Raw genomic sequence first — 19,769 nt, forward strand, 5'->3', positions numbered from 1 at the left:
CTCATGTTCCCCTATGACAGGTAGTGATCCAGGGATTAAGAGCATCCCAAATCAATTTTAAATGTATTATCATTAATTCATTATTATGTGTAATATACCATTCATTATTCTTTAGGCAGAAATATGAGAAAATAGTGTTATTGATGAATTCATGTAAAAATAATGTTGTTATAATCACAAATTTACGATGTTTCATCTCATTAGTTGTGAAAAATATTATGGAAAATTTTTGTATCTCTAATATTACTTTTTCTTTAAATCCTAAAAGAAAATTATCTTCTTGCATCACATAGCCAAGAGGACGAATTTGTTAGTGGCTTGATCCAGAAATTAAATTAGGTTTTAAGTTTTATTCTGCTTTCCTGGACACACAACCAAGAAACTAGTTAGATATAAATGGAAAATATTAAGAGTTTTCCTTTATTTAAAAGCCAAGTTTGAGAGATGCACTAGTATTATCCGATATTATAAGTATTTCATATTCACGTCCTTCTTGAATTGACCCCTTTGCATTTGCATCAACCTAGCTCTTTTCCACCATTAAGGTACTTATATATTTGGCAAAAGAATCGCTTTGTAGTAGCATTTGTTGTGTATGTGCCTTTAAGAGCCAGAAATGGGCCTGTCTGACCTGCTTTACTCGGCCCATAGGCTTGGTAGGTTGGGACTGGCAGGCAAGCCATCAACCAGTCAACGAACTGGGTTGAAGGGAAAAACCTTGGGCCATGACCCAGCCTAGGGACAATGCCCTTGAGCATTTAGCAGGCTGGACAAGTGGGTTGGGCCTAAAGCACTCATGGGCTTTTAACGAGCCTTTATTGGCTTAGAAAATTTAATAAATAAATTAGCAGTATATATTATATTTATATGTCACAAAACACTAAGTGTCAAATCCAACTATTAAAGATACTTTCTTTTTTTTTCTTTTTTGCTGAAAACTATTAAAGATACTTATAAAAACCATTGATTAACTTTTATTATTTCGCCAGTGTCTATAATTTGCAAATATCAATTTTAATTTTAAATTTTGACCATTTCCCACTTGCCAATTGTCCAATTTTTTATTTATTTATTTTTTTTAAAAACAAAACTCCTAACTATAAATATATATTTATAACTCACAATTGGGCTAGGGTGGCAAGCAAGGCAACTGGGCTAAAATAGTGAGCTGGCCTAATGGGTGCCCATGAGTAGAAAAACCAACCCATTGCCTAATCTACTGAGCTAGTGGGCTACTCATGGACTTCAACAGGGCGGCCCAACATAATTTTGAGCCTAAGGCAAAAAATTTATGCGGGGCCTTTAATATGTAAATATTAATTAAACAAAATTATTTAATACTAATCAAATTAAGGTTAATTTGATATATTAAATACATAAATAAGACCAACTAGACTAATGTTGATTTCATATAGAGAATTAAATATCATAATTGAACTATAAATATTAATAAAATATATATATATATATTGCGATTGAAAAAGATACTTTATTTTGGATATAAGATGATGCATAGTTAAATAAAGTTCTAATCTAATTTTTAATTTTAAGAGAGAGATCTTATTTGGTGTGTGACTTTGTAGGATATTAGTTTACAAAAATCAAAATCTCAAACTATTAGGGGAGATTAATCTATAAATGATGATTTAACACATTTGCAACATCTTTTTGAAATATTTTAGGGTTTCAACTGAGTTAAGTTTCTATTGGTCTCGTACTTTGAGAGTCTAAATATAAATGAAAAAGAAAAATACGCTAATTAAAAGCACTGTAAAATGTTTAAAATATAATGTGACATTGTCTCTCATTGATGAACTTCATCAATTTAACTAATGAATGTTTATATCACTTTTTTGTGATTAATAACCTGGCAATTTATAAGCCAATAGTAAAATCTGTAGTATCCTTAACATCACTAATAAAAATAAATTTACAACATTTAGAAAAAATATATATAATTTTATAAAAATCTAGGCCTTTAACTAAGGAAAGTGGAGTCTTTTTTCCTAAGGAAAATTTTGTTTTTTGGTGGGGCCTTAAGCCTAGGCCTTAGGCCGGCACTGAACCTCAACACTACTAAGTTGGGTTGCCCGCTATACCAATGGGTCGTTTAGCTTTTTGCTGACACTTATATGCATGAACACCATAAATTAGTGAGAAAAGCTTATTGCGATCAACATATTATATGTGATTCTTTTTTTTCTTTTTCTTTTTTATATAACAAGTCAAGAAGGGTATTTGAATTTGAGTTCTCCACATAAATACAGTAGAGTAATGTTATTTAACCACAAGACTCTTGTTAGATTTGTGAAAAATATCACATGATCTCTTCTAACAAAATCAATTATATTTCGAGCAACAAGAGGGGGCTTTTGCACCCAAGCCAATTCCACTCCTCCACTTCTTTTCTTTTCTTTATTTGATACCTTTCACTTTTCTCTTCTAAATCATACAAAATATTGTGTTACCTCAGAGAGAGAGAGAGAGAGAGAGAGAGAGAGAGAGAGAGAGAGAGAGAGAGAGAGAGAGAGAGAGAGAGAGAGAGAGAGAGAGAGAGAGAGAGAGAGAGAGAGAGCTTTGATTATGTCACACTCTCCGTAGACATCATTAATAATTGTGTTAAATGTGAATGTCTTATATGAAAATGTGTGTATTATGTGTGGCAACCAGGCCTAAAAATGCCTGAGAGACTTCAAAGACTGGCTCCCAATTTACTTGTTTACGGTAGGCAAAGTATTTCCTACAATGGGGAAAGCCTTTTTAGGCTAGCCTAACGGCCCAAGTGACAGAATCTTGGGCTCAATATGAACTCTCTTCTCTTGTAAATACTTTCCAAGGAGACTCAAGCTAAGAACTAAGCTCCTCTTTAGTTGTTTCTCTCTCTCTCTCTCTCTCTCTCTCTCTCTCTCCCCAATTTTTCCAACCCCCTCTCTCACTCCTTCAGCCCCTATTTATAGACTTCCCTCAATGGGGTTGTCATGATGATAGGAGGGGCTTTTTATGCTGATGGGGTCCTTCTAGGATATATTCCTAACTGGAAGGGACCCATTTCTCATGACAGATGTGACTATCTCAAAACTTGCACCCATAACCCTCGTCGCTAAATAGTGTTCGACAACCAATTTCCCCCAAGGCACTACCGTTACTGTTCTACGCAAGCCCCAACCTAGTATTGATCCCTGAATTGATCGATATGGACCCCGATCTGCCATTAGGCCCATAATTTTTAGGCATACAGAGGCTAATGGATTGGCCCCATACCCGATGCCCGCACAATATGTATTGAGTGTATACATATAAGGTAGTTTGATTTAATAATTTTCCCTAATTCACACTTCTTATAAAATAAATAAATAAGAGAGAGAGAGAGAGAGAGAGAGAGAGAGAAATTGGTAAAACAAATGTACGAGACTAGTTTATCTTTATCGAAAGAATATAATGAGGCAAGGTGAGTAACAAAATATAATAGGGATTTTGGTCTTCGGCCTATATCTATAACATTCCAAATAAAAAATCAAACAAATGAAGAAGAAATAGCCTGTAGCATACCCTGGGTACTCTTTTAAGCAACATACAATTAAAAAATGAAATTTTTTAGTTTATATAGTATTAATTTATATTGTGCACATTTGTTTATTTTACTCCTCTGATTACCCTTAAAAGTAGAGTTTGTCAACCATGTCAAAATTGAAAATCCTCAGAACTCTAAAAAAAATGGAGAAAGTAAGAAGAAAAAAAAAAAGAAAAAAAAAAAAGTAGGGCCCATCTCATGCACTTTTGGGCTATCTATGAGTTATTCTAGAACCACGACATTTACCACTCTTTCCCACGATTATTTTTTGCGACAAACTGTGACTCATTGCTTATCATTTTCACATGAACATACTATTTTTTCTCTACAACTCACACAATACCACATCAAAATTGTGACACAAAATATTATAATCCTAGATTTACTCGCTATCCAATCTGCACTCTCCCCTTCAATTATCATTCCCCCAGTGGCCAGTATCTCTTCCATTACATTTTCCAACCTCTTTTGCATCAGCCACTCTGCTAATCAGTCATCGAAAGCAATTGCACATAGTGGGTATTATACCTTATCTTAGTTCGATCAATAATCAGGAAAATTATATTTTCTTCGGTTTTTCTAGTCAACCATCTTGTGCCAATCATAATCAAACAAGATATGGCCACTGGTGGCTCTACTTGTATGTGAGGGTGGTCCTAGGACCACCCTCACTTGTCAAAAAAAAAAATTTATACATGCAAAAAAAATATATATATATATATATATATAATTATTTTAAACTAATATGTTTTGTGACCACCCTGACTTGAAAATATATATATATATATACACTTAGAAAATATATATTATATACTAAATTAACGTATTTTGACCACCTTAATAAAAATGTTGAACACCTTTACTTGAGAATCATAAGAATTTGAGTTCAATAAATATAAGAATAATGTTACATCCACAACATTTTCACAATAATTTCACAATAAATCTTATGAGGTAAGCTGTTATTAATTCTAATCCAAGTTCAATATTGACATGTTTTACCCACCAATAACAGGCTAACAACTTGTTGCATAAGATTTGCTATGAAATTATTGTAGTCACTTTAATATTCTCATATCGGTATTTTCGGTTTGTACTTTATCTTTTATTAGTCTATTTTTTTTCTTATTCTCTTTGTTAGTACAAAAAAATTGTAATATTTCTTGTATTTGCCTTTTTTTTTTTTTGTGACATTGATATATTCAAATTGTCTCTTTATTAAATTTTGTATAATTTAAGTTTCTTAGTGACTATTCTAAAAAAAATTCTTAAAACCACCACCAGACATGACATTTCTTTCTACGTTTATTCACTTTTAGCATGGGATTTTTCTTTTTGTACGTCTTCAGGTCTTTGCACGGGCTAGTGTATCAAAGAGAAAATGTGGGAGCAAGTGCTTTCATTCACATAGACTTTCTTAGAAATTAGATCCATTTAACTTTTTATCTTTTGATATTGCTACTTCTGTTTTTTTTTTCTTCGACCCTTTTTTTTTTTTTGCTGAGATTTTTCTTTGGCCCTTTTGATGTTATGATAAATTGATAATACATCTCGCTTTTTCCGCATGAAAATGTGGCATAATCTACGTTCCCTTTGATTTTTCATTTGAAATATGCTATTACATTTACATACATGTCAAGGATTAATAATTTTCTATCAAAATTACCACTAGAAGAAATAAACACTATCATCAGGTCTTTATCATAGTTTACTTTATTTCTTTCTGAATTAGTGTTTGACAAAGTCTCTAGGCTGGTTCAAGTTTTTCTTTGATCAGTACCTATCATGCAAAGCCACTTACTGTTGACGGCAAATTTTAGTGCACAATTTATTTCGCACCTTTTTCATACCTTATTAAAATGATAAGTTTTGAGCTTGTAATCGGTGAGTAAAAAAGTCCCAACTGTCTCCCATATTTGTTAATTTGTCACTTGACTTGCTTAATATGTTTTTTATTTTTCATTTCAAGACAACAAAATTTGAAGAAAAAAAAACTTATACTGTCTATAGGTCGAAGAAGGCTAATTGCATAAGTGATCAACTCGCTCTTGCTTGCGATCAATTTTCACATTAAGTGATGTTTGGTACTTTAGTTTATAAAGTAATTCTAAAAGAATAAAGTGTATAAAGTGAGATTTATGACTTTTTCAACCAAAAAAAAAAGGGTAAGATTTATGTGCTATGTTGAACAATAATAAAATTCAAGGTTATGCATTAATTAAATGTTTATTTTTTTTTTTTTTTTTTGTTTTTTTTTGTTTTGGTTCTTTCTCTTTTTATTCTTTTTATATTAACATTTTACACAAACATGTGAGGTTTGAGTAACATGTATCTTGTACTGCAAGGAATAACACATTTTCTTTTTGTTGTTTGGTGGTACTATACCATATCGCTCTCGTTTGAGTGCCAATGCTTATGTAAAATGTTAGCGTCTAGGAGAGAGGTTCAATTTGTCCACGAAACTGTTTTCCATCAATCCTCTTTTGAAAGTGAAGTCGGAGATTATAATAAATTTTCAACAATGTGGAGAAATGTCATTTTTTTCCGTAGGCCATCTTATTAAAGACACTATGTCTTATGTTAGCTTTTTACATAATTTTTCCTTCTATCATATACTATTAGGTAAGGTAATGCAATTGCACTTGCTTTAGCTCAAAGAGCAAGGCTTTTTGTTCTACTTATAGTTTGGATAGGGTCCATTCTTCCAGTTATTATATTTCTATTATGGCTGATTTACTAGCCTTGGAATATTATTCATGATAATTTTCTTCTTAAAAAAAATAAATAAATAAAATGTCTGAAGAAGCAATTAAAGAGAAGACATAACTAATACAATTTGAAACATGTCCCAGACATTAAATCATGATTAATAGACGTTAGGTCTCTCTTATTTGGTCATGACAACATATATGATGTTAATTTATCAACCCCCACCCCCCCCCCCTCCCTCAAAAAAAAAAAAAAAAGAGGAAAAAAGATAACCGGATGTTAATTTATTAACCCCCCCTCTCTCTCAATTCATCAAAAAATAAAAGAAAAAAGATGTAATCGTGACAACATATGACGTTAATTTTTTATTTATCACATGATAAGATCAAAATTAGAGTATGATAGATTTCATTTATGCACCTTACCTTGTACCCTCAGGGTAATTGTTGACAAAAACCTTTCCTTTCGGTCCATGAAAGACTTTATTCATCCTATGCTTTTAATGCAGGTACCTCAACAAATGAAATCCAGTTAGTGTTTTATTTTATTTTATTTTTATGATTAAATTATGTTACCTTTAAGAAAAAAAAAAAAAAGTCTTTGCTCAATTCACAACAAACGAATTTAAAATTAGAAATATGGTTCGCTTTCATAGATCTTGTGGAAATGATAGGATCGATGGTAATGCGATTGCGAGCTCGTTCGACAGTCTTCCCAAGTTTAGGTTTGGAATTCATGGAAAGTAGAAACACTTTTTTTTTTCGCTTTTTCTGGGAGCAACAACAACCTACTCTTTGTCCTCACTCGTTAAAGAGTGTTGACAAATTGCATACAAATTGAGAAGAGTCTGAGTCAATTAGAAAAAAATTATGACCACCCAATATCACAAAGCAGTAAAAAAATAAAATGAAATGATGGTGAAAGAAAAACACAATCTGATCCCATATGCAGTTTTATATTTCAATCGTTGTATAAACAGCTTACATACCCAAAAGAAAAATGAGCTAAAAAATATTTGTATCAATTAGTTAATCATGCTTTGGATATTGGTAGATTCGGTTAGTTGGATATGGATGCAGCTGATTTTTCAAAAGTTTACATGCTTTTTTGTTACTTAAAGCATTCAATAAGTAAAATCATAAAGGGAGTCAGTCTTTAAAGCAGTATGACTTTGGCAACTTAGGAATAAAACAGCTGAGTGGAGCCGTTTTTACTTTTTAGTACAGGAAATGGCTTCACTTCAACAATCCCATATGGTCTGCAACTTTACTACAAACACCACCCTATTTCACAACTTTTCAAGTGACAAAGTTGTGAGCGATAGATAATCATTTTTATATGATTCACCATTCACACACGACATAAGTTTTAGACTAAAACAGTCTTTTTCTTTAATGGTTTCCTAGACGCTTACTATATCATCAAATTCTTTTGAAGTTAACAAAAATGCCTCACACATCTAATCAAGGTAAGCGCAACAGGAGTATAAAACACATGCTAATTTCATGTTTTAAAGGTACATATACCACAGAGATAACATTTGTAATTAACTCTTAAGTAAATTTATGATATGTATTTGTAATTAAAAATTGACACATCAATTCCTAAACTTATCTAGTACAGTATATAATAACTGTAGTATAGTTCAATAATTGATAATAACTTTAACATTTTCTTTGAACACATTGTACCACACATAAAACACTTTGATGTTTAAAACCGTACCATACCATCCAAACACGAAAAACCTGTGGCTTTTGCTTTGTAGGATATAAGGTTCCATTTTAGAGATTCATTTTGTGTCTTTTTTCTTTTTGAATTAGGTAGGAAGTCACGTAGGAGCCTCACGCATTGATTGATTTAGCTGAAATGCGGGCCATCAATTAAAGGCCGTATCTTTTGGAAGCAACGGGCTCATAAGAGTAAAATACATTTTTTTGGCCCCTCAAATATGAATAATGTGTTCAATTTCGAATTTTCAATCCCTTAATTTTAAAAAATAAAATTTCTAATTCTATCTCTTAGAATTTCAGAAAAAGAACAATTTCGCCACTTCCTCTACTTTTCATCTATTACTTACTCGCATTTTTGGCTCCTTAAAATATACGTTTGTTCTAAATTTGGTAGTTTAAATATAGTTTTGGTTAGATTTTGATCACTTAAAAATGAAGTGTCTCAACATTTTATGAGTGATTAACGTGTAACATTTAAAAATTTGAGGGATTAAAATCAAATATTCTCCATATTTAAAGAACCAAAACCAAAAATGAAATATGCAGTATATCTCCAAAGGCTGCTGTTCAAATCACATGTCAAATAGGAAGCATCTTGATCATGTGAAATCACATGTCAAATAGGAAGCATCTTGTTCATGTGAAATCAATTGTCAAATAGGATAACACTAGATGCACGAAATTATGAATCTGATCTCCTTACATCTCAGAAACATGACACACTCAAAAAATACTAAAAAAAATGGTGTAATATAAAATATTTTGGGAGTACAATAATAGGGTATTCCTTCCTCTCATATAATTGTATGTTCTAGTAATTGAATTCATGATAAACCTCGCTATTAAGGTGAGATGAATGAATATGACATTATTGCATTATTATGAGAATATCTAATATTTTTTTCTTAAAAATATATTTGATTCTCACGTTTCTAGATTGTTCAGAACCTTGGATCGGTAAAATTCAATACATATACATATCTAAACTCTTCAGACTAAATTTAAGAATAAAGTTGTTCTAACAAATTCCACGTCTCAGCTTCAATCCATACAAAGCAATGAAGCACTTACCTCTTTTTTTTTTTTATAAAATATATATATTAACTGAATATTTTTACTAAAAAAAAATAACCTTATTATTAAAACAAGAAAGTATATATATGCACATTCAGATGACCTCTAAAGAAAGAGTAAAGAATAAAGTATGATACCGTATACAACACCACGGTATGACAATTCTAAAAAAGGAAAATGTTAACGAATGCTCTTAGGGTATTGGTTTCCTTTGGTTAATAATCCATTTAAAGAAAGTTTTTATAAGAAAAGAAAAAAAATGTAATTAATATTTTGATAGCTTTTTTCATTTCCTATAAAAGTGATTAAAACTTTCCTAAAATAGATTATTAACCAATTCTCTAAGAACACTTATTAGTATGAACCTTCTAAAAATTAGAAAAAGATATAATATGGATAAAAAAAATTATTGTATTAGCATATAGCTTCAAATATATTATTTTTATTTTTATTTTAAAATAAATGATGACTATCAAATTTTTAAGAAATATATATTGAATAGTCGGTAACCCGTGCGATGCACGGGATAGTTAAACAAAATTTATACACATTCACTTTTATTGGTACAATAATTTGAAAATAATTCTAACTAATACCCAAATGTAAGAGACACATTGATTTACTATTTAAAGTAGCCTTCTGAAGAATTTACACATATTGTGCAACTGAGCCTTAATTTCTCATCAACAATAAAAACATGGAAATTCAAAACATGGAAAGAAAATAAAAATTACAACAATTAATTCCATTATCTTTCATGCTATACTTTGTAATTGTACGGAATTAAGTCAACTCAATTTAAGTAGTTTTAATAAAATTGGCTTCTACTATTCTCTGTTCTATAGAGATATGAACATATTGGATTTCTCAAACAATTACCGGTATTGCAATAAAATGATTTATTATTGAAAATAAGAAACAAAGAAAATCTGTCTATAGCTTAAGAAACACAATATACTAAAATTAAAGAGATAAAATTTTTGGAGGACAAAATATTATAGATAATTTTAGAAACAGATTATACACTTAAAAGGGTTAGTAATTTATAGCACTTACCCCCCACTATTAGTATACAGACACCAAGTGCGGTCGTTGTAACCCTTTGAAAGAACCTTCCCCAATTGGACCCTATCAAAAAAAAAAAAAAAACACCCAATTAACAAAATTGATCCAAAAGGGTCTAAAATGCACACAAAATCAATTCAAAAACAAAAATATGAGACAAAGTAATTACTTTCCGCTGCCAATGAAATCGTCTTTTGTATTGCTGTTCCAAATTGCAACACTTATCTCTTTAAGCCTTCAATTAACGAAAACACAAACTTCTTTTGGAATACCGGAAAAAAAAAACAAACAAACAAAAAAAACAAAACAAAACAAAATCAGCATAACTCACTAATACTCTATATAAGCCTCAAAAATATAAAGAGAAATTAAAGGAGTTGAATTTTTACGTTTGGAGAGAGAGAGTTTGCAGAAAAATTGTGATACCAGTAGAGACAACTTGAGAGAGGGATAAGGTTGCTAGGGTTTTGAGGTGTTATAATGTTTTTATTTTTATTTTTTATTTTTTAAATATTGTTTTTATTTTTTATTTTTTTTATTTTTTTTTAAATATTGTGCTGATGTGAAAAATTGTGATGCTAGTAGAGGTTTCGGTTTTATATATATATATATATATATATATAGATTAAAGGGACTTTCAAATTAATAAATTAAAAAATCTATATTTATTTTTTCGTTCAACGGACAAAAGACATGCATGTGAGGGTGTTCTCAAAGGTGTCCATGTTTGACACAGACACCCCCCCCAAAAATTTTATTGAGCCTGTACTTCTGAGCATCCCCAGCCGACAGAGTAGTTAAATTCCTTATCTCTACGCAAAACAACAAATTCTAGCCGTAAATTTTTTATTTATTCTAATTTGAATCTATTACTAAAATTATATTTTTGCTCACTAATAATTGCTAATAATATTGTATGACTTAGAATTTATTGTGATAATATTATGAACATAACATTTTTCAAATTTTTGAAAACTGTATCTTAAAGAGCAATATTATATATACAAAATTTCAGAATAATTTTCACAATAATTAAATCGATAAGATTTTATTGATTTTTACTTAAATCTACTATTGATATCATATTTTTACCTATTACTAACAATTTGTAATTTTTTTGTCAATATTTTTTTAAAAAAATTTGGTCTATAGACTTTCACCGTCTTAAAATAAACTTCAATGTATTAATTATCAAACAATCATTTTTTCTAATTGCTACAACCACTGTAGATGAGTTATATGTTTTTATTCAAATAAAATATTCACCTCTTTCTTTACATTCTCTCCCCCAATTTTCTTTAAAGAATAAATAAATGATAAAAAAAATATTAGAAAAAAGTTTGGGTAACGTGCTCAAACCTACTATATATATGGCAATTGAGGAGACCATCCAAATTTATTTTTAATTATATGATTTTTGTAATGAAATTATGTGATTTGTTTAAATAATACAAATAAATAAACTAATAATTTACCATGTAATTAGTTGGAAAATATACTTTCAAATAAGTTTAGAGCTAAACTTTGTCCATATTATAATAAAGACATGAGGAGAACTTAAAAAGTTTGTTGGAGATTGATTTGAAAAAAGTGATTAAGTAAAATATACAATTTTGATTTTTGCTTAAAATTTAGGTGAAACTTGGTAACCAATTGCGATCCAATGTGTTTCACATAAATTTTTATTCTTTTGATTTTTTAACAAGTTTATTTATATTTAGTACTTTTTCCAAACACAACCATGTACTCAACAAATAAACTTCCAGTAAAAAATTACATTCAAATGAACTGTTACCTAAATTCAAGAGTCATCATCCAGATTAGAAAGGAAAAATCTCACAAACTATGAAGAAGAAGAAGAAGATTGCAGTTGAAGTACTCAAATATTTATCTCATCAACTGCTATAAGGTTGACTAGTAAAGAAAGATTTAATTACAAAATTGGATCATAATACATATCAAAGAAAGAAAGGCTGCAATTTGAAAATAGAAACTCATCTTTCCATATCATGGACTTCAGGAGTCTCCATGATACTCTCCAAAGAAGGCTTCCATCCCTGATCAGCTTTTTCTCTTCCTTTTTCAATTTCCCTGAAAACATCTTCCAAACTCTTTCCTTCTTTGTCTTTCAGCTGAAGCATCAACCACTCTAGCTCCTCCTTTGTTAGTACAATCTTAACCCTTATGCCACTTTTCCCAAAACTACTTTCCTGCACAAAAGGAAATGCTCTCTCTCTTTGATCACCTTGCTGCTGCTGCTGCTGCTGATGCTGCTGTAGCATTTCCTTTGCTTGTTGCCATGTGTTGCATGTCTCCATGCAATTTCCCATGATTTTGGATCACCTAGAACTCGCTTTTCTCTTGGGAAAATATGATTCTTCGGTGGATCTAATTGGTCCCGGAAAACAAAATTAGAACAACTTTTTTTTTCAAGGTTTCAACTATAGTGCATGTGAGGTGTGGGACTTGGGAGTGAAGGGAAAGCAACGAATTTATAGAGCTAAAGACGTATGAATGATAAGAAAAGTTAAAAAAGTACCAAAGGTTTTTTATTCATCAAGATTGATTCTTCCACTCGCTAAGTGACAAAACTTGTACCTCATAACACTGTTACAATAAGTTTACACATAAATCTTTTATAAACTAACATATTTAATGTCGGGCGAGTCAATCCTTATATCTCAATTGATTGATGTTTTACCGGATTTATAATAAAAACATTAGAATGCAAATCCACAAAATCCCAACTATTGATGTATCCACGCCCAAAAAAGAAATGTTTATTTAAAATGTTTTTAAGTGTCATTAATCACGTTTAGTTTTACGTTAAATTGTAAATTTTTTTTAACAGTTAATTTTTTTTTTTTTTTTTTTGGGAGGAAGTTTTTTAATAGTAAAATGACTAGTAATTTTAGTTTTGTTTAAAAAAAAAATTTATTTATGAAGATTGATTCTTCCACTTAGCAAGTGACAAAACTTGTCATCCATAATTGTGTGATAGGGCCCGTGTATACCTTGTAAACCACGAAGAAGAAACCAACCATGTCATGTCACTCATATGCCCCTCTGTAAATTGTATCAAATTGCATTTCAAAATGGAAATATATATCAGTTGGTACCATTAGACTATTACTCCCGTGATATCTGCAAGACTGCAATGATACAAATAAAATTTGGCCTATTCTTATATGATTTTTTTTTTATATATAAAAGTATTTTATGTGAATTAGACACAATCACATGTAGACATAAACACGTGTCTGCATTTAACCTTATCATATTTGCACAAAAAAACACTATCCAAATTCAATAATAAAAAAATATTTTATATCTAACCATATCATAATTTATTTTTTTATATTAATTTAGTCCAGAAAAGAACAAAGTTTATTCTTAGATTTAAGAGCAAAAAATCAAAACGCGGATTAAAGTATATCTGGCATCCAATATCGAGGCTAGTGAAGTTGACAATTAACCATTCTCTTTGTTTATTTATGAGTCAATTAATAACTTTACTTGCCAAGAAGAAATTTGCGTAATGACTTTTCAAGTAATGAAATTAAAATTTATTAAAACCTACCATTTGATTAATAGAAAGTTGTACTTGTTACATCCTAATTTCTGAGCAACAGGCATGTGGCGACCCACAGCAAGCTTTTATTCCTCATTGTACTAATTTAGCAAATTCTTAGAAGAAAAGAAATCATCATTTAGATGCTTTTTTTTTCTTTTTTCTTTTTTGAGAAGACATTAGATATGGTAATTTGATCTGCATTATTTACGGTATCAAATTTAACCCATTCTAAGTTCATCACATGCAAGTATACCATTCTATATTCTTTTTAAAAAAAATATTTTAAAGTATACTATTATTTTTTAGATACCGTTAATAGAGTGTCTTTGGGGTATTTGGCATTTATTAATTAACTATTTTAGAAAAAATTTAATACTATTTTTATGAAAAATATAAAAACTTATCTAAAAAATAAATTAGATTTTTGTTTCTCCATAAAACAATTTATAAAAAATTTCTTAAAGTCCCTTAACTTTTTCCCCTTTTTTCCTATGCTAATCTCTTTTTCTAAGAAGCAGAATTCTTTTTTCTTTAGCTGATGAGCTAGGAGCCTTGGATACTGAAATCGAAGTTTCAAGTTCTTTGGACTAGATCCCATTCCCACACATAGTCACGGGACAACAAACCATAAAGCAGAGTTTCCACATCCGCCGCCCACCCCCACCAAGATACTAAAAATTAATTAGGTTCACAGTTTTGTTGCAAAAATAAATGCACTTTCCACACCTTGCACACTAAATTAAGGAATTGAAAACGAAAGTAATTAAAACTACAAAAGTTGTAGTAACACAAACTCAGCTACAACTATCCACCTAATTGTAAGTAGTGCAAAAAAAGAAAAAAAAAAAAGTGATGGATCTATATAAAAATAATAAGTAACCAAATACAATCTATCACATAGAATAATTGTGATTTTATTTATGATACTCTATAATTACTCTTCTAAGGGTGGTTTTTGGATCCTAAACCCAAAAGGTAAAAGGATTAAGGATCAAAGAGCCCAATACAATGAATTTATAGAGAGTGAGCTAAAAACTGGGTTTCAATGGATTGGACAACGCTCACAATGGGTTAAAAATGAAAATAAAGTAAAGAAAAACAAGTTTTGTGCAAAGGAATCCTTCATTGGCAAAGTTCGAGAAGAGTAGTTCTTGAATATATTTTTCTTAGGCTTGATTACAATTCCAATTTTTAGTGCTACAGTCTTTTTCCTACAGATTTTTTGATGATCCCTTTGTAATGGGCGTCTTCATTTTTAACCCATTGTGAGCGTTGTCTAATCCATTGAAACCTAGTTTTCAGCTTACTCTCTACAAATTCATTGTATTGGACTCTTTGAACCTTAATCCTTTTACCTTTTGGGCCTAAGATCCAAAAACCGTCCTTACAACTCTAATAATTATACTGATATATATGAATTTAAATTTAAAATATACATGTAATAAATTAGTATTTTCCATTTGGCCTGTCTTCAAATTTTATAATCCTTTGTTATAAATTTGGATTCCATTGTTGTAAGCTATGGAAAACATTTTAAATCATTACTTTCAAAAGATTTTTACAAATAAAGGTAACAAATATCTTATTCAAATAAAAGTTTGATTCAATTTTTTATTTTTAACTTAAGTTAAAGTTATATTTAAGATAAAAAAGAACACTTATGTTTGGTTCTTTAATTTATTCGAACTTCTGTCCCCTGATTATAGAATATATATACTATTGGAAGTTTTTCCCAGGAAGCGGTTCGACCACATATTCCATGAAACAAATCGTTGTGTGGTTGTTGCATTTGCAAAACTTGAAACCATTCTTCCATGTATTTATATTAATTTTGACAACCCACCGCCTATGATGAAACCCTATTGGCCCTTGATATGGAGAGACTTTTGTAAGAGACTTATTTCTTCTCAATGCACTATTCTTTTAGATGCAAACTACAAGTGCTATCACATGGCATTTCTTAGAGAGATTCACTGTCTCCTACTTCTATATTTTACAATTTCAAGTTGCCTAATGGTCTACTCCTTCAGCACTTTATCTTTAAATAGTATAATCTTACTTGGACCAGTTTCAAATGTGACATAATTTACGTAGACCATCTCCATGTTACCTACTTAAGATTCTTTGTTTTTCACTTGGAATGCTATTATCATAATCATGTTTTACTTATGAAAATGTGAATGCATTCATATGTCCCTTTTAACTTTCCTTTCATTTTGTTTGGTGATAGATAGAAAATCGAAAGCAACCCAAGCAAAAGCAGAACAAGCTTTAATTTACATTTTTGCAATACCGAATGACTGAATATTATTACTCTCTCTCTCTCTCTCTCTCTCTCTCTCTCTCTTCAATATCTAAAGTTAATTTGACGAATCTCTTTGACTGGGTCGTCTTTGTAGAATCAATAGTACATATTGATATTATAGTATTTTATTATCACTGTATATAATAGCATATCATGCAAAGCTACATGTTAAAACATAATGATTTAATGGCATTGCTGGGTTTTACGTTGAGTGAGAATTCAGATTCAAATTCTCCACTTGTTTGTTTTAAGTAAAAAATATCATGCAAAAGACAAAACTACATTAGTTATTGACTTTAGTGATTTGTAATTTAGTGTTGCCAATTTACGTAACAATTCGTTGGTAATAGCGCATTTTATTAGATCAATTTGCTTATTGGGTGCGGAGCATATCTAAGAGTAAAAAGCGATAGATTTAATGAAGGATCTTAATTTCCACACTTTGCCACTGATTTTCAACTTAAAGAAAACTAAAGAATAATAATTAGTTTGCTACTTTGGAAATTTTATCTGACTACTGACTTCTGACTTCTAGTACTTTGTTTTTAACCTATTATGATTTCTGAGGGTGCTGTTAACGGGTGCTATACAGCAGCCGTTAATGTGATAAAATTTAAAATGAATTATTCATTTTTTTTTGAGGATATAGAAAAAATTGAATATGTATTAAATGTGTGTTAGTTTAGATGGAGAAAGCCAAATCATTTTGCAAAATCACAGCTGAAAAATAAAAATTTTGCCAATTTCCTATGCAGGTGGAATTTGTGATAGATCATAAATGAACCACAGCTAGTTCATTAACAGGTGCTATCATAAGAAGGGTAATTAAGATTAATTTAATTCAGGACTTTGTTTATACTGTATGTTCAAAACAAAGAGGGTCATTTTAAGTTTTAATAATGCATTTATATTTTCTTACAAGACTATTAGAATATGTCACTGATACGAAAAATCTTTGAAAATTGAATTTTGGACCACATGTTTCTCTAGCACTATGATTCCTGTTTGTTTGTGTCTTTGAGGGAGCGTTAGGGATATTAAAATTTATACATTGATATGCCAATTTTTAAATATAATATTAAAAATAAAATAATAATTACAAAATTTATTTATATATTATTAATGTGATACTAATCAAATTTATTGTCCGGTCTTTACCGTCAAACAAATAAACTATGACCGAATTCGATCTATGCAAAGGTATCTCCTTATGAGAATAAGCATAAATCGTGTACAACAAGTCGTATAAAAAATAAAAATATCATATTTACCACTAATTTACTAAGCTTTTTTCTTATAAAAAAAAAATACAAAGCTTTTTATAATAAAATAGATAATAATTTTAAATTTTCCTTAACATTGTCCTTCCTTTTCTTTTCTTTTTTTGTAAAACCTCGGTGAATAGAGTAGCGGTGAATACAATAATGTTTTTCTTTCTTCTTTTTGTTTTGAAAAACCAGCTTTGTTCTCAACTTCTTATGTTCTTCTCAAAAAAAAAAAAAAAGGTAAAAGCATTGTTCTAATGTCATATCAATATCATCTTGGTTCTAAAAAGAAATCATTATTGTCCTTAAAAACAAGAAATCATTATTGTGCTCACCGCTCCTCTAGCTATCGACCGAGGTTTAAAGCATTTATTACCAACCTTTCCTTGCCCATGTTGAATACTCTGACTAGTCCCACACCTGCCCCCCACGTGGTCAACATATTACATCTTACAGGTGTGAACATTAAGATATACCTTTGCATATTTCTCAAGGTTAGACATAGATAGAACTAGTAGAACCGTTGTTTTAACTTTTTGACATGTCTTGCATGTAGATCGAGCTAACACCTTTTTTTTTCTCTCTCTCTCTCAATTAAGGATTCAAAATTTATTGTTATTTAATTTTTAATTTAGGATTTCTCATATTATCATTCAGATTCACTTACACTTAAACTTCATCATATGATTGTTGAATGATGATCCTTTTTTATTTTATTTTTTGTTCCCACATCTTTTGCTGTGTGAATGTTACACTAACATGAACGTAATGTTCATGCGACATGAATTTTGAAAAGAATGGCATAAATATTGGAAATCGCCATTCTTTTTGTTTCAAACTTTCAATTATTTCTTATCCCAAAAACAAATTCCAATTATTTGGATTTTGGACTATCATATATTATTTATTCGATGTGTCATAGCCAATTTAAAGCACCCATTTTATTCTATAGAGTAAGACGAGATTAAGAGACCAATCCAAAAAAAAAAAAAACGAGATTAAGAAAAGTTAGAAGATTTCCATTGATGTAATCATGACAATGAATGACGCTTAATTTACAGAAAAAAATAATAATAATAATTCAACAAAAATGAAATTATATGATAGTATGAGAGTGACAGACATTCATTTATTCTTTTTTCTTCTTCTATTTTTTTCTTCTTTCTTCTTCTAAGCGACAGACAAATTCAATTAAATACTCAGTTAGCAATTATTATGATTAAATTAGTATTTTTTTGGTCTCAAAGATCCGTAGAACGAGAATGTCCAGTCGACAATCTCCCAAGTTTAGGTAGGAAAATTGGCTAGTTTTTTAGATTTTCAAACTCAAAACAGTTGGAACACATGCATACAGTCTCTTTCAATTATGCAAAAACCTACCTTTTTTGTCCCCACTCGTTAAAGAGCGTTAAAAGATGTTTGAAAAGATTGCATTTCACATTGGAAATAGTCTGAGTCAATTAGATAAATCTGAACTTTTGATTTTAACAACAATTCTAAGACTACGTAAAAAAAAAAAATCACAACTTTTGTTATTATTGTCTATGTAGGGATGATAAATTCATATGAAAGTGACATGTATACTAGATAGTCTACCATATAAGATAGTATTATGATAAAAGTTGTGACTTTTTATGCGGTACTAAAATTACTCGCTTAGATTTTTAAGTGTCCCACTACAATCTTAATGTAAAATTATTAACTAGTAACAAATAACGGTGGTCATATCAATAGAAACGCATTTAGGATCTCCCAATCATGCATAATATCAATATCCAACTGGTAATTTAGTCGCAGCTAATAATCTTGCTCAAGATCTTAGCCATACAACTGATACAAGGTTGTTAGACAACCAAATCTTCATTAGCTCGCTCATTTCTTCACATTTTATTCAGTCATTTTACATCACATGTTTCCAAAGCAACACAGTAACCCTACAAGTACAAACTGTCGCCAACTGGCCCTACTAACAGTTTACTTGGATGCTTACTAATGGCCAATGGATCTAGCAATGAAGAATTATTGTATCTAAGTCTAATAATAATGTATAAAACATCAATGAATGATGCAGATTTACTGCTTGTCATTTGAGGAGAGAGAGAGAGAGAGAATAGATCCCTAATTCAAAGGGGTCTATGAATCCCCCCCATACACACTACTTCCTCCTCCCCCACCAATATTTTGACTAATATTGACATATACCAAATTTTCCTTAATGATTCTATCGAGCTCTTAGTTACATACATACATTACTTTTGGCAAATTTTTGTGTCTCCATTCTACAACTATATATCCATTTGATTCAACATGTTGATTCTATTAACGATTTAATCTAAGATTTATAACTCAATATTGGTCTAGTGATTTTTAAAACCTTATAAAAACTATGAGATGCTGAGGTTCAAACAACTAGTCAACATCTTGAAACCATCCCAAGAAATTCTTTCCTATAATTATTCGGCTTGCTTAAAAC

At 30.1% G+C, this 19,769-nt stretch overlaps 1 protein-coding gene across 1 annotated transcript; it reads right to left on the bottom strand.

Annotated features, from left to right (window-relative positions):
- Positions 1-11,896: 11,896 nt before the first annotated feature.
- On the bottom strand, positions 11,897-12,665 carry LOC115977822. Its single transcript, XM_031099848.1, has one exon. It carries the CDS (start codon positions 12,480-12,482, stop codon positions 12,147-12,149), a length of 336 nt encoding a protein of 111 aa, XP_030955708.1. The 5' UTR covers positions 12,483-12,665; the 3' UTR covers positions 11,897-12,146.
- Positions 12,666-19,769: the final 7,104 nt, after the last annotated feature.

This window comes from Quercus lobata, chromosome 2 (genome assembly GCF_001633185.2).
Source record: "Quercus lobata isolate SW786 chromosome 2, ValleyOak3.0 Primary Assembly, whole genome shotgun sequence".
NCBI classification, from domain to species: Eukaryota; Viridiplantae; Streptophyta; class Magnoliopsida; order Fagales; family Fagaceae; genus Quercus; species Quercus lobata.